The sequence below is a fragment of the Salvelinus namaycush genome, chromosome 25, assembly GCF_016432855.1.
Source record: "Salvelinus namaycush isolate Seneca chromosome 25, SaNama_1.0, whole genome shotgun sequence".
NCBI lineage: Eukaryota > Metazoa > Chordata > Actinopteri > Salmoniformes > Salmonidae > Salvelinus > Salvelinus namaycush.
The window spans coordinates 15910145-15925102 of record NC_052331.1 but is presented as its reverse complement, the minus strand read 5'-3'; the positions used below and the strand labels follow the sequence as shown (position 1 = coordinate 15925102).

The 14958-nt window shown below is 42.6% G+C and overlaps 1 protein-coding gene across 1 annotated transcript in view; it reads left to right on the top strand.

Moving 5' to 3' along the window:
• LOC120020677 (opsin-5-like) overlaps positions 1–11203 on the top strand; it is a 28023-nt gene extending 16820 nt beyond the window's left edge. The window contains exons 3-6 of the mRNA XM_038964379.1: positions 2983–3145; positions 3981–4108; positions 5253–5587; positions 10490–11203. Coding sequence (XP_038820307.1) covers positions 2983–3145; positions 3981–4108; positions 5253–5587; positions 10490–11203 — 1340 coding nt within the window. The remainder of the gene's footprint in view (positions 1–2982; positions 3146–3980; positions 4109–5252; positions 5588–10489) is intronic.
• Positions 11204–14958: the final 3755 nt, after the last annotated feature.

Genomic DNA, 14958 nt, shown 5'->3' with positions numbered 1-14958 from the left:
ACAACTGAATTTTGCTTCTAACGTCGTAACAAGTTACTAGGATATTCCTTCTTAATTTTAGGGCTAGACCCTTTTTTTCTCCTCTTCCTGCCTGAATGATGTGCCCAAAGTAAACTGCCTGTAGCTCAGGCTCTGAAGTCAGGATATGCATATAATTGGTACCATTGGAAAGAAAACACTTTGAAGTTTGTAGAAATGTTAAAATAATGTATGAGAATATAACACAATAGATATGGTAGGAGAAAATCCAAAGACAAACCAACCTGAATTATTTTTGTTGAGAGAGACCATCCTCTTAGAAATGCAAGAGAAAGGTCATATTGGAAATTAGCTCCCTGGATGCAATTACTATGGCTTCCACAGGGTGTCAGCAGTCTATGTTCAAGGTTTCAGGCTTGTAACTTCAAAAACGAATAAGAAATATCAGTTTTAGTAGAAGGACACAGTCTTGGAAATTCTCTAAAATGCCATGAAGACATTACGCACCTGCTAAAATCGGTTTCCTATTGAACATACTTCTTTCCGAAATAAATGTTATAGTTTGATTATATTTTAGGACATCTGAGGATGAAATAGAAACGTATTTTGACTTGTTGAAACAAAGTTTAGAGGTAGATTTTCGGATTCCTTTCTCTGCAAGTTGAACGAGTGGATTACTCAAATCGATGGCGCCAACTAAACATACTTTTTGGGATATAAAGAAAGATTTTATCTAACAAAACAACACTACATACTATAGCTGGGACCCTTTGGATGACATATCAGAGGAAGATTTTCAAAAAGTAAGTGAATATTTAATCGTTATATGTGAATGTATGAAACCTGTGCTGGTGGAAAAATATTTTGATGTGGGGCACCGTCCTCAAACAATCGCATGGCATGTTTTCACTGTAATGGCTACTGTGAATTGGACAGTGCAGTTAGATTAACAATAATTTAAGTTTTCAGCCGATATAAGATACTTATATGTACCTAAATGTTTAAAATCCATAATATTTATGATTATTTATTTGAATTGCCCGTCCTCCAGTTTCACCGGAAGTTGTCCCGATAGCAGGACACCGATTCTTAAGAAGTTTTAATATACTCGATAACATTATGGAAAAGGGGTTTATTGTATAAATGTGGCAATTACTCTCTTGCTAGAGAAAAAAAGTGGGCTAGTTTCAGTCATTTTGGGCTGGTTTTGAGTGGTCATTGTCTTTGAAATTTTAGTTAGACCTGGAAACCCTGGGTGGAGGAGGCGTCTTGCGGTGTACTGTGAGCAAGTGACACGGGGAAAAATTGGCGTGTTCTAGCATGTATTCGCATATTTCCGTTTGGGACACACGCGCTCTGTGAAGTACAATAACTAAATTCGCCCTTGCACTCCTAAACAACGCAATATTTTATAACTTTCTTTGTACTTCTATACTGAACAAAAATATAAACGCAACATGTAAGGTGTTGGTCCCTTGTTTCATGAGCTGAAATAAAAGATGCCAGAAATGTTCCACACGCACAGATTCTCTCAAATTCTGTGCACAAATTTGTTTACATCCCTGTTAGTGAGCATTTCTCCTTTGCCAACATAATCCATCCACCTGACAGATTTGGCATATCAAGAAGCTGATTAAACAGCATGATCATTACACAGGTGCACCTTGTGCTGGGGACATAAAAGGCCACTCTAAAATTTAGTTTTGTCACACAACACAATACCACAGATGTCTCAAGTTGAGGGAGCGTGCAATTGGAATGCTGACTGCAGGAATGTCCACCAGAGCTGTTGCAAGATAATTTAATGTTAATTTCTCTACCATAAGCCGCCTCCAACGTTGTTTTAGAGAATTTGGCAGTACGTCCAACCAGCCTCATAACCGTAGATCACATGAAACCACGCCAGCCCAGGAATGTCACATCCGGTTTCTTCACCTGCGTGATCGTCTGAGACATGCCATCCGGACAGCTGATGGGTGGTTTTGCACAACTGAATAATTTCTGCACAAACTGTCAGAAACCGTCTCAGGGAAGCTCATCTGCGTGCTCGTCATCCACACCAGGGTCTTGACCTGACTGCATTTCAGCATCGTAACCAATTTCAGTGGGCAAATGCTCACCTTCGATGGCCACTGGCATGTTGGAGAAGTGTGCTCTTTACGGATGAATCCCAGTGTCAACTGTACTGGGCAGATGGCAGACAACGTGTTTGGCGTCGCGTGGGTGAGCGGTTTGCTGTTGTCAACATTGGGTAACAGAGTGCCCCATGGGGTTATGGTATGGGCATGCATGAGCTATGGACAACAAACACAATTTCCAGCAACTTGGCACAGCCATTGAAGAGCAGTGGGACAACATTCCACAGGCCACAATCAACAGCCTGAACAATGAGTTAAATATATTATATGCAAAGGAGATGTCGCTCCGCATGAGGCAAATGGTGGTCACACCAGATACTGACTAGTTTTCTGATCCACGCCACTACTGTGACCAACAGATGCATATCTGTATTCCTAGTCATGTGAAATCCATAGATTAGGGCCTAATCAATTTTCCTTATATGAACAGTAACATCTTTGAAATTGTTGCATGTTGAATTTATATTTTTGTTCAGTGTAGATTTATGGAGTGTCCTTGTTCATTAGTTACATCAATGTGTAATTACGCTCCATTGATAGGAAAGGTCTGGGGAAATAATATACCATATTCATTGACTCTGAACACTGCCCTTAATATTCCTTTGGGACACAGCCCCATTGGGACGTAATTTATTTCAAACATGTTCTTTAACTATGCTGATTACAGGCATAGACGTAGAATTACTAGAACGGACATACCCAACAGAACACGGCCATTCGACAGTACAGCCGTGCCCGTTCTAGTGTTTATATTTCTGCATATTTATATACCCCTCCAGTTGTTGTCCTGAGGTGTGTCTGTCTCTGTGGTAATTATCACAGCAGAGTACTGAGTGGTGTCTCTGTCTCTCTCTCTGGTCTGCAGGTGTGTGCTCTCTGTTTGGCAACAGCACACTGCTCTACGTCTCCTACAAGAAGAAGCACCTGCTCAAACCAGCTGAGATGTTCATTATCAACCTGGCCATCAGCGACATGGGTCTGACTCTGTCCCTCTACCCCATGGCCATCACCTCCAGCATCTACCACAAGTACTGTACACCCAGGTTTACACCACAGAGCCAAGCCTAGCAAATATCTACCACAGGAGCTGTACAAACCATCAAATAATAGTGAAATAAGGGAGTACACAGGTCTGGCACTGTATACAATTTTACAGTGCCAAGCCAAGCTGTACTGTGCTGTCTGACCTGGTTACTCATCCACTGGATCCTCCTGGAAAGGATCATGTGAAAAGGACATTTCCAGGCCAGCACAGTGCAGTTCGGTTCAGCAGGATAGTATGAAAGACCCCATACAGACTTCCCAAGCCACAGTAGCAGCCCATTGGAGAGGAGAGGAAATGCTTCACCTCACATGTGACTGGCTCCTATACTTCACAGACACACTGTAAAGAAATCCTGTAGTTTTGTTACAGTAACTTACTGGCAGCCAATTGCCTGTACATTACTGTAAATAAAGGTATATTAAGTTAATGTAAAAACCAAAATGATTTTTTTTTTTTTTACAGTGCAGGAAACTGTAGTGTTTTGACTGAAGGTATTGATGTCTAACGTTATCCTTATGCCACCACACTGTGTAAATGCAGATTAGTAAACGTGTTGGGTTTGGATTAAAAACTATCCTCTCCAATTGTCATGGTTCAATTACCTTTCTAGTTTGGTTGTGTGGTGACAGGTCCTGCTTTATATTGTACATTGAATGGTCAGTGTGTTCTCACTCTCTCTTTCTTTCAGTATTTCTCTCTCCCGCTCTATTTATCCCTCTAATTCTCTCTTTCTCTCTCCCTCTACGGCCTTTCTGAACCCTCCCGCTCTCGCTCTCTCTCTTGTTCCCTCTCTTTCTGTTCCTCCCCCTCTCCCTCAGGTGGCTGTTTGGGAAAACGGTGTGTTTGATCTACGCGTTCTGTAGCGTGCTGTTTGGGATCTGCAGTCTGACCACTCTCACCCTGTTGAGCATGGTGTGTTTTGTGAAAGTATGTTATCCTCTCTACGGTAAGTCATCAAAGAGCCTGGCCCTAGTCTTGCCCATGGAATTGACAGAGGATTAGTAAAAGTCGACACTAAGTAGTTGACTGTTGATTTATTGATGGGGCGAAAATCTACAGTTCAAAGGAACTAGATAATCAAAAGAAGTAGATAAATCCTCAGTGACCGAACAAACATCAGCCACTGCTTTGATGGCTGACAAGTCCACTTGCAACTGACTAACCAACACTCAATTAGTATGGCTTGTGATGTTGGCAAAAATTGTGCCATCCAGCTGAGGCACGCTCTACCAACTTAAACAAATTAGTTATTAGTCTATTCTCTTATTGCTGTTCTTTTTAAATGTGGTCTAGTACATAATGGATCAGTTATCCATGTATTTTGTATGTGCGCCATAACATACCCAGGGCTGGAAATTGAGAAAATAACTCTGGGAGCATTCAAAACAGTTCCGAAAAATGTGTACCTGTGTCACGATCGTCGAAATAACATTCGGACCAAGGCGCAGCGTGATATGGGTTCCACATCCTTTTATTCGTGAAACGCACAAAACAATAAAAAAAACAACAGCAAACGATACGTGAAGCTCTGGAGTGCTCACAGGCAACAACACAAAAACAAGATCCCACAAAACACAGTGGGGAAATGGCTGCCTAAATATGATCCCCAATCAGAGACAACGATAAACAGCTGCCTCTGATTGGGAACCATACCAGGCCACCATAGAAATAAAACAACCTAGATGACCCACCCTAGTCACACCCCGACCTAACCAAAATAGAGAATAAAAAGGCTCTCTATGGTCAGGGCGTGACAACCTGTCAAAATAATCCCCTATGACATTTTCAATTTTAGAAATCCCCACCTGTGCTTATCAGAATCTCTAATGATGACCATGCTATCCTATTAAACTGACTATCTCTCCATCCATCCATCCATCCATCCATCCATCCATCCATCCATCCATCCATCCATCCATCCATCCATCCATCCATCCATCCATCCATCCATCCATCCATCCATCCATCCATCCATCCATTCATCCATCCATCCTTCTCTCCATCCATCCATCTTCTTATCCATCTCCCCATGAATCCATCTCCCCATGCATCCCCCATCCATCTCTCCACTCATCCATTCGTCCATTCAGGTAACCGATTCAACCCGGGGCATGGCCGTCTGCTGATAGCCTGTGCGTGGGTCTGGGCCCTGGTGTTCGCCTTCTCCCCTCTGGCCCACTGGGGTGAGTATGGTCCAGAGCCATATGGCACAGCCTGCTGCATCGACTGGCGCCTGTCCAACCTGCACCCCGTGGCCCGCTCCTACACAATGGCGCTCTTTATCTTGTGCTACATCGTGCCCTGCTGCATCATCACGGTATCCTACACGGGCATTCTGATGACGGTTCGAGCCTCTCGTAAGGCCATGGAACATCACGAGGCCCGGCCGGCCAAGATGAGCAACATCCAGACTGTTATTGTGAAGGTGAGCACTGAACAGAGTCTAACAGGGGTACTGTACCGTAAAGCATGTTCTGACAACTGTTGATTTAAAAAAAATGATAAATATACAGTAGTAGTCAAAAGTCTGGACACACCTACTCATTCAAGGGTTTTTCTTGATATATACTATATTGTAGAATAACAGTGAATACATCAAAACAATGAAATAACACATGGAATCATGTAGTAACCAAAAAAGTGATAAACAAATCAAATCAAAATATATTTTATATTCTTCAAAGTAGCCACCCTTTGCCTTGCTGACAGCTTTGCACACTCTTGGCATTCTCTCAACCAGCTTCACCTGGAATGCTTTTCCAACAGTCTTGAAGGAGTTCCCACATATGCTGAGCACTTGTTGGCTGCGTTTCCTTCACTCTGCGGTCCGACTCATCCCAAGCCATCTCAATTGGGTTGAGGTCCGGTGTTTGTGGAGGCCAGGTCATTTGATGCAGCACTCCATCACTCTCCTTCTTGGTCAAATAGCCCTTACACAGCCTGGAGGGGTGGTGGGTCATTGTCCTGTTGAAAAACAAATGATAGTCCCACTACTCACAAACCAGATGGGATGACGTATCGCTGCAGAATGCTGGGGTAGCCATGCTGGTTAAGTATGCCTTGAATTCTAAATAAATCACTGACAGTGTCACCAGGAAAGCACCCCCACATAATCACACCTCCATGGTGGGAACCACACATGCGGAGATCATCCGTTCTCCTACTCTGCGTCTCACAAATGTGGATTTCCACCAGTCTAATGTGATTTGCTTGTGTTTCTTGCCCCAAGCAAGTCTCTTCTTATTATTGGTGTCCTTCAGTAGTGGTTTCTTTGCAGCAATTCGACCATGAAGGCCTGATTCACGCAGTCTCCTCTAAATAGTTGATGTTGAGATGTGTCTGTTACTTGAACGATGTGAAGCATTTATTTGGGCTGCAATTTCTGAAGCTGGTAACTGTAATGAACTTATCCTCTGCAACAGAGGTAACTCTGGATCTTACTTTCCTGTGGTGGTCCTCATGAGAGCCAGTTTCAACATAGCGCTTGATGGTTTTTGCGACTGCACTTGAAGAAACATTCAAGTTCTTGACATTTTCCGGATTGACGGACCTTCATGTCTTAAAGTAATGACAGATTTAGTTTCTCTTTGCTTATTTGAGCTGTTCTTGCCATAATATGGACTTAGTCTTTTACCAAATAGGGCCATCTTTTGTTTACCAACCCTACCTTGTCACAGCACAATTGATTGGCTCAAACTCATTAAGGAAAGAAATTCCACAAATCTGACCCGATTCAGTAAACTAGGCGTATGTCGCAAGTCACGACTTCACAGGAGAGCCGTTTCAATTTAATTTATTTAAATTTTTATAGAAATGTGTTTTTTTTTTGGCAGAAATGCCTTCTGGACCATGTGAACTTTCATGTGCCTTAATAACAAACTTGTATGCCATCTGTCAATACGAATACAATTGTTAAATTACAAGCCTTGTTGGTTAAGCCACAGAAAAAATATATTAACCTTCCCACTAGCCATGATTGGCTGAGATAATGAGTGGGCTGGACATGCCGAGAGAGAAGTTCGGATTGGTCTGCCATATTGAAGGCATCTGTCTATTTGAGCTCGTCAGTCTGTGTTGGTAATCCTGTCGAACGTGGCTTTAAATTTATTTTTATTCTGTAGTGGAGCTGCATAAGTGTTGCTGCTCTCCATTTTCTGGAGGATCAAGTTTTGAAATCAGTGGAATTAGAGTATGATAGATAAAGAGATGGAGAAAACACCTCTCCAGATTACATCTTCAAACTAAGGGCAACCGTGGTATGGCATTCCTGACAGGGAGACGCGTCCATCATGCATGTTGATGGTAAGATAGTCTAGCATTAGCTAGCTCCATTTTCAGATATTACACATTTCTAATTTTGACAGAAAGTGGTCTAATTTCAAGCTAAAGTGTTCTGTTAGCTAGATAGCTAATGTTAGCTGGCTGGCTCCTTAGCTGACATGATTTGTTTCCCAGAGTCGTTTGCTTTTATAGTTAGAGCCTAATGTTAGCTGGCTAACATTGGACCTGGTTGGTTAGCTCCCAGCACAGTGGCATTGTTACCACTTTGTTCATTGTTGTTTAACTAGCTAACGTTAGCTGGCTGGCTCGTTAGCTAACGTTACGTGACGTGTGTGATTTTAAATGTTGTTTTTCTAGCTAGGTAAATTGTTTACCTAGCTAGCTAGCTATATGTCTTAAGCTAAAGTGTACTGTTAGCTAGCTAGCTAAGGTTAGCTGGCTCCCTAGTGGACGTTATTATTCGTTTCCTAGAGCAGTTTGCTTTTCTAGTTAGAGCCTAATGTTAGGCATTGTTGGCACTTTGTTCATTGTTGTTTAACTAGCTAACGTTAGCTGGCTGGCTCTTTAGCGAACGTTACATGTCGGGGGTGATCTTAAATGTTGTTTACCTAGCTAGGTTAATTGTTTAGCTAGCTAGCTATATGTCTTAAGATAAAATGTACTGTTAGCTAGCTAGCTAACGTTAGTTGGCACCCTAGCGGACGTTATTATTCGTTTCGCAGAGCTGTTTGCTTTTCTAGTTAGAGCCTAATGTTAGGCAGTGTTGGCACTTTGTTCATTGTTGTTTAACTAGCTAACGTTAGTTGGCTGGCTCGTTAGCTAACGTTAAGTGATGTGTGTAGAACACCCGTTGAATATGGCCGGTGTCAGTAAACGTCTGTATAAAAATTGTAATGAAATTGTTGCCAGCAGAGCTGGTTAGGCTGTTTTCATGTTATCAGGAGGTAAACAAATCATTGGCCAGAGTGTGCACTCAGAGAGCGAAATGAGATGGGTGGTGCTAAAGCTTAAGAGGGTGTGAACCATGCTGAATGGGTGTAAACAAAGCAGAGCTCTTCACTAGATACCAAAACATTCAAAGGCGATTTTCTCAAAAGTGAGTTTACAAGTTGATCAACTTTCAAAGCAGAACGACTTTCCCATTGTTCCTCAAATACAGTGTATGATATACCATTTCGTAGTTCTGAGTCTCTACTTTTATCCAATGTAAAAAACACCATTTCACATTTTGCTACATAAGACTGAATCCAGGTGGTGAGTCAAAAATGTACTTTTGACAAGGCACACCTGTTCATTGAAATGAATTACAGGTGACTACCTCATAAGGCCGGTTGAGAGAATGCCTAGAGTGTGCAAAGCTGTCATCAAGGCAAAAAGGGTGGTTCCTATGAAGAAACTCAAATATAAAATATATTTTGATTTGTTTAACACTTTTTTGGTTACTACATGATTCCATATGTGTTATTTCATAGTTTTGATGTCTTCACTATTATTCAACAATGTAATGTAGAAATTAATAAAAATAAAGAAAAACCCTGGAATGAGTAGGTGTGTCCAAACTTTTGACTGGTACTTTATTTGATTGGATGATTCATTAATTCAAAATTCAATTGAGTATTGTATAGTCACTACTAAGGCCACTTCACATAATAGGGGGTTTGTATAGTTTAATGTCATGAACAGGATGCTCAGAGCTTGCCTGGCTACACAAACTCCTTGCTCCGGCCAAACGCTACGCCCCACCCACGGACATTAGTTTCTTCTCCGCAATGAGTCTGGATTTGAGTACTTCCCCGACGAGTTCTAGAACGCAACCACATTGACTGGTCCCAGAAACCTATGGGTTGGGCCAGATCCAGAACACACATAGGTAAAACGGCGTTTTGAAAATTCGTCATTGGCTTTGATACTCTGATTGGTTAGAGATGATCCAATCGCTGATGACTTTGTTTTGTACAACACCCGTCATTTTGACATCCCCACAAACGGCTTCAACGATGGCAGTCTCAGACTGAAGTACTGTATATAGCGAACATAGACCAGCGAGAAGAATTCAGTTTGAGTCGTCAGGCAAGATCAGTGCAGGAAATAGATTAGGATTAGTAAATACCTGTCTCCATTTCTTTGCTTTATGTAGACCTCCCCTTTTGCTCTCTTCCGGTCTCTCTCTTTCACTCGCTCTCCTTTATTACTGTTCCTGTATAGGGGCTTTATTAAAGCACTCATCCTCTCCCAGTCATGTACAGTACAGTATGTGCGTGAACGCAACGCAACAAACACACACATCTCTCCCTGCTACCAGCCCCAATCCAGGGGTGATGGTCCCCCCTCCCCCACTCATACCTGAGATTGATGCAAATCTTATTATCAGGAAACCCACTCTGGTTGGGGACTCTTCTCTGAGGTGTGATTCCAATGTCATCCGCCATATTGAAAAGAGAGGGCCTGGGGGTCAGAATTAAACGAATTGAGAGGAACGAAGCGACGGGTGAAATATATATCTTTTTATATCAAAAGCCTCGCTTCAGAGACAGGTGACTCTCTAAAGCTCAGCTCCATCTCTCTCTCTCTTCATCCGTCTCTCTCCCTGAGATTGGAAGTGACCTCAATAAATCCCCTAGTGATGGGAGGTTCTCAGAGGGATTTGGCTAGTTATACAGGAATACATTATGATGGATGTGGAGTCGGGGGCCTGCTGCACCCGCAGCTTAGTGGGCATCATCAGCCACAGTCTTCCCTGCTATAAGTTTGGCTCATGATCCATACGAGAACGCTTCACCTATACCTTTTTACTCTCTTCATCCAATCAGAGGCAGTCAGATAGGCCCTAATGTCCCTCGCTCTAACCGTGTTGTTAAAAGAACCTCAATGGCCTATTTCAATCATTCAATCCTCGGGAGTCAGTCAGTTATGAATGGAGTGCCTAGTGCACTAAAACGCCATCTGCCAATAGATCTTGTTAAACTGTTAAATAACATTTGCTCTCTCTCTCTCGCACTCTTTCCTTCCCCCCTTTTCTGTCCTATTGTTTATTTTTCTCCTCCAGCTGAGTGTTGCTGTCTGTATCGGTTTCTTCACAGCGTGGAGCCCTTATGCCGTGGTGTCGATGTGGGCAGCGTTTGGACACATGGAGAACATCCCACCGTTGACGTTCGCCATACTCGCAATGTTTGCCAAGTCCTCCACCATATACAACCCCATCATCTACCTGCTGCTCAGGCCCAACTTCCGCAGGGTGATGTACCGGGACCTGGTGAGCTTTCACAGGGCCTGTCTGAAGGGCTGCCTGTGCTCCTGCTCCCAAGGCGCTGTGGGGAAGTGCCGCTCCGGCTCTGTGGTCCAGGTTAGCCTCCGGTCGCTCCGCAGACCACCAGGACACGACCAGTCCTGTTCCACCAACTCATCTGCCAACCAAGCCCTCGCCGGGTACAGAGGTTGTAGCAGCACCTGCGAGAAGTGCAGCGACGCCTTCGAGTGCTTCAGACACTACCCCAGAGATTGCCATGGTGGCACCAACCCCCCCAGCTCCTCAATCAACACTAACGCACCTCAGGATCAGCTCTCAACAGAGCCCCAGCCCAAGCTGCAGCCACTGACACAGAAACCAACATGGAAGCAGAGGCAGAAGCATAAAAAACAGGAGGCCTGTCACAAGAAGTCCCTGCGAGCCACCATGAGCAGCAAAAGGACCTCGGAGATCGACAACCTACAGATCAACTTGGAGATGGTGCCGGGACACGCTAAATTTGCCTGGCCATAGAATGTGATATATCCATTCTCTGGTTTTATATTTTTTACATCTCTGATATATATTTTTCAGTTGATATTTAAAATGACTTTATTTATTTATCTGTCAAGATAGACAGTGACTTTGTTGAAATGCGCTTAGTAAAAACCTAGGTTGTCCTTCAGGGATTCGTGTGGGCTGGAGGAGAACACAGTGGAACAAAATGGAACCCCATCATCCTCGGAAGGATCGGGACAGAAACCAAGGTACAATACTGTTTGCGGCAATAAACAGTTTACACATGGACGATGGAAAGCGAAACCCACTTTGACATCAGTTCCGCTTCCTCTACAATCCCATTTCCATCCAAATCAAATCAAATCAAGTTTATTTTATATAGCCCTTCGTACATCAGCTAATATCTCGAAGTGCTGTACAGAAACCCAGCCTAAAACCCCAAACAGCAAGCAATGCAGGTGTAGAAGCACGGTGTTTAAACATCCAGTGTTTACAGTTGTCTAATACAGGTACATATACAGTAGGTGCTGGATTGTTTTGTTGGTTCAGTACAGCATGGTTTAACTCAACATGAAACTGTTGACTTTATGTATAAAGGAGATCGATGAGAGAGACAGCGATAGAATCAACCAAAGTCATAATCAAACAGCTGAAGATACTGATATTCACTCAACAATAAGCACTACAGTATACTGTGTATATAAGCGCAACAGGGAGAGGAGAAAGGGCGAGCAAGGCAAATAACCAAGTATAAATTGAGCAACTGTAGATAGTCAAATTCAGAGAGTGAGAGAGAAGAAAGGGTTAAAAAAACAACAAGACAAAACAGATTTGTGTTGTGTGGTATTGACACATTGTGAACCGTTTTGTGTGTGAAAACTGTGTAAAATATGCATGGCAGTCATCGGCAATGAATGTCCTCCGTTGCAAGGTTCAAAAAATGATTTGACCAAATCTACAAACTGTTGATTCCTTCCAATCATGTTACAAGCCATTAAATCTTCCTCCTGTTTTCCACAGCTGAACTAACAGCACTGTAGCACTTTGCCATGCACCTTCTCTCTCTGGGTAGCTGTATTGAAATCTGTTGATTTAATCATTCATTTAAATACCAACTGCTTATATGAGAAACTAATGAGCAAAGATTTTTTTGTAGTCTTGGTTAAAGTAAATATTGGTACTTAATTAGATTGAATTATGGGGAGTCAATTGGAACAAAGTTAATTTAAACATCCATAAATCTGATATAATGTAATTATTGTGTGGAAAACAGACGCTTATCAACATTTGCATTCGCTGATTTATTCATTAATCATACATGCAGAGATACATTTTCTCCTGTTTGCGAAGGGGATTAACAGGCTCCAGCCTTGATAAGAATGTTAGTATCACGATATGGGAAGGTTTACAAAAAACATGAATCAATGCCTTTAAAAAATGTCGAGCTTATCTCTTCTTCATCCCTGATCCTTTTTAAAACAGGCAATTAAAACAGTGTTTCGCAGCAGCCCATCAGCCGTGTGGTAGTCAGATAGAGATGGACCGCTGGGGTTGGATCTGGGATCGAATGGGTCCCACTCCGAGGAGAAGCTTCCTGAATACAGCAGCTGATGTTATTCTAATCAAATGCATCTAGGCTCTACCCAAGTTCCTGTTGTTGCCTACTGCCTGGCCAAATGAAATCTGGGCACCAGCCAAATGAAATTGAATTGGTCATGTACACATATCTTGCAGATGTTATCGTGGGTGTAGAGAAATGCTTATGTTCCTAGCTCCAACAGTGGAGTAATACCTAACAATACACACAAATCCCAAAAATAAAAAGGAATTAAGAAATATTAGAACGAGCAATGTCAGAGTATGGAATATATGGCTCATATATATACAGTTGAAGTCGGAAGTTTACATATACCTTAGCCAAAGACATTTAAACTCAGTTTTTCACAATTCCTGACATTTAATCCTAGTAAAAATTCCCTGTTTTAGGTCAGCTAGGATCACCACTTTATTTTAAGAATGTGAAATGTCAGAATAATAGTAGAGTGATTTATTTCAGCTTTTATTTCTTTCATCACATTCCCAGTGGGTCAGAAGTTTACATACACTCAATTAGTATTTGGTAGCATTGCCTTTAAATTGTTTAACTTGGGTCAAACATTTCAGGTAGCCTTCCACAAGCTTCCCACAATACGTAGGGTGAATTCTGTCCCATTCCTCCTGACAGAGCTGGTGTAACTGAGTCAGGTTTGTAGGATCCTTGAGGATGTAAAAATATGTGGATATATTGAAGCAACAACTCAAGACATCAGTCAGGAAGTTGAAGCTTGGTCGCAAATGGGTCTTCCAAATGGACAATGACCCCAAGCATACTTCCAAAGTTGTGGCAAAATGGCTTAAGGACAACAAAGTCAAGGTATTGGAGTGGCCATCACAAATCCCTGACCTCAATCCTATAGAAAATTTGTGGGCAGAACTGAAAAAGCGTGTGCGAGCAAGGAGGCCTACAAACCTGACTCAGTTACACCAGCTCTGTCAGGAGGAAGGGGACAGAATTCACCCTACTTATTGTGGGAAGCTTGTGGAAGGCTACCTGAAACATTTGACCCAAGTTAAACAATTTAAAGGCAATGCTACCAAATACTAATTGAGTGTATGTAAACTTCTGACCCACTGGTAATGTGATGAAAGAAATAAAAGCTGAAATAAATCATTCTCTCTACTATTATTCTGACATTTCACAATCTTAAAGTGAAGTGGTGATCCTAACTGACCTAAGACAGGGAATATTTACTAGGATTAAATGTCAGGAATTGTGAAAAACTGAGTTTAAATGTCTTTGGCTAAGGTGTATGTAAACTTCTGACTTCAACTGTAGACCAGTGTTCAATGACTATGTACATAGGGCAGCAGTCTCTAAGGTGCAGGGTTGAGTACCGGGTGGTAGCCGGCTAGTAACAGTGACTAAAGTTTAGGGCAGGGTACTGGGCAGAGGCCAACTAGTGGTGACTTTTTAACATCGATGGCCTGGAGATCAAAGCTTTTTTTTGTCTCTTTGATGCACCTGTACTGTATCTGCCTTTTAGATAATAGTTGGGTGAACAGGCTGTGTCTCAGGTGGCTGAGGTCCTTGATCTTCTTGGCCTTCCGGTAACAACGGGTGCAGTTGCCGTACCAGGCAGTGATATAGCCCGATAGGATGCTCACAATGGTGCATCTGTAGAAGTTTGTGAGAGTATTAGGGGCCAATCCACATTTCTTCAGCCTCCTGAGGTTGAAGAGGCGCTGTTGTGCCTTCTTCACCACAATGTCTGTGTGGATGGACCATTTGTCAGTGATGTGCACACAAAGGACCTTGAAGCTTTTCATCCTAGTCACTGTGGCCCGGTCGATGTGGATGGGAGTGTGCTCCCTCTCTCTCCTGAAGTCCACAATCAGCTCATTTGTTTTGTTGACGTTGAGGCAGAGGTTCGTTTCCTGGCACCACTCTGCCAGGGCCCTCACCTCCTCCCTGTAAGCTGTATCATCGTTGTTGGTAATCAGGCCTACTACTGTTGTGTCATTTGCAAACTTTTATTTATTTACTTTTACCCCTTTTTCTCCCCAATTTCGTTGTATCCAATTGGTAGTTAGTCTTGTCTCATCGCTGCAACTCCTGTACGGACTCGGGAGAGGCGAAGGTCGAGAGCCATACGAAACACGACCCGACCAAGCCACACTGCTTCTTGACACAATGTCCACTTAACCTGGAAGCCAGCCACACCAATGTGTCG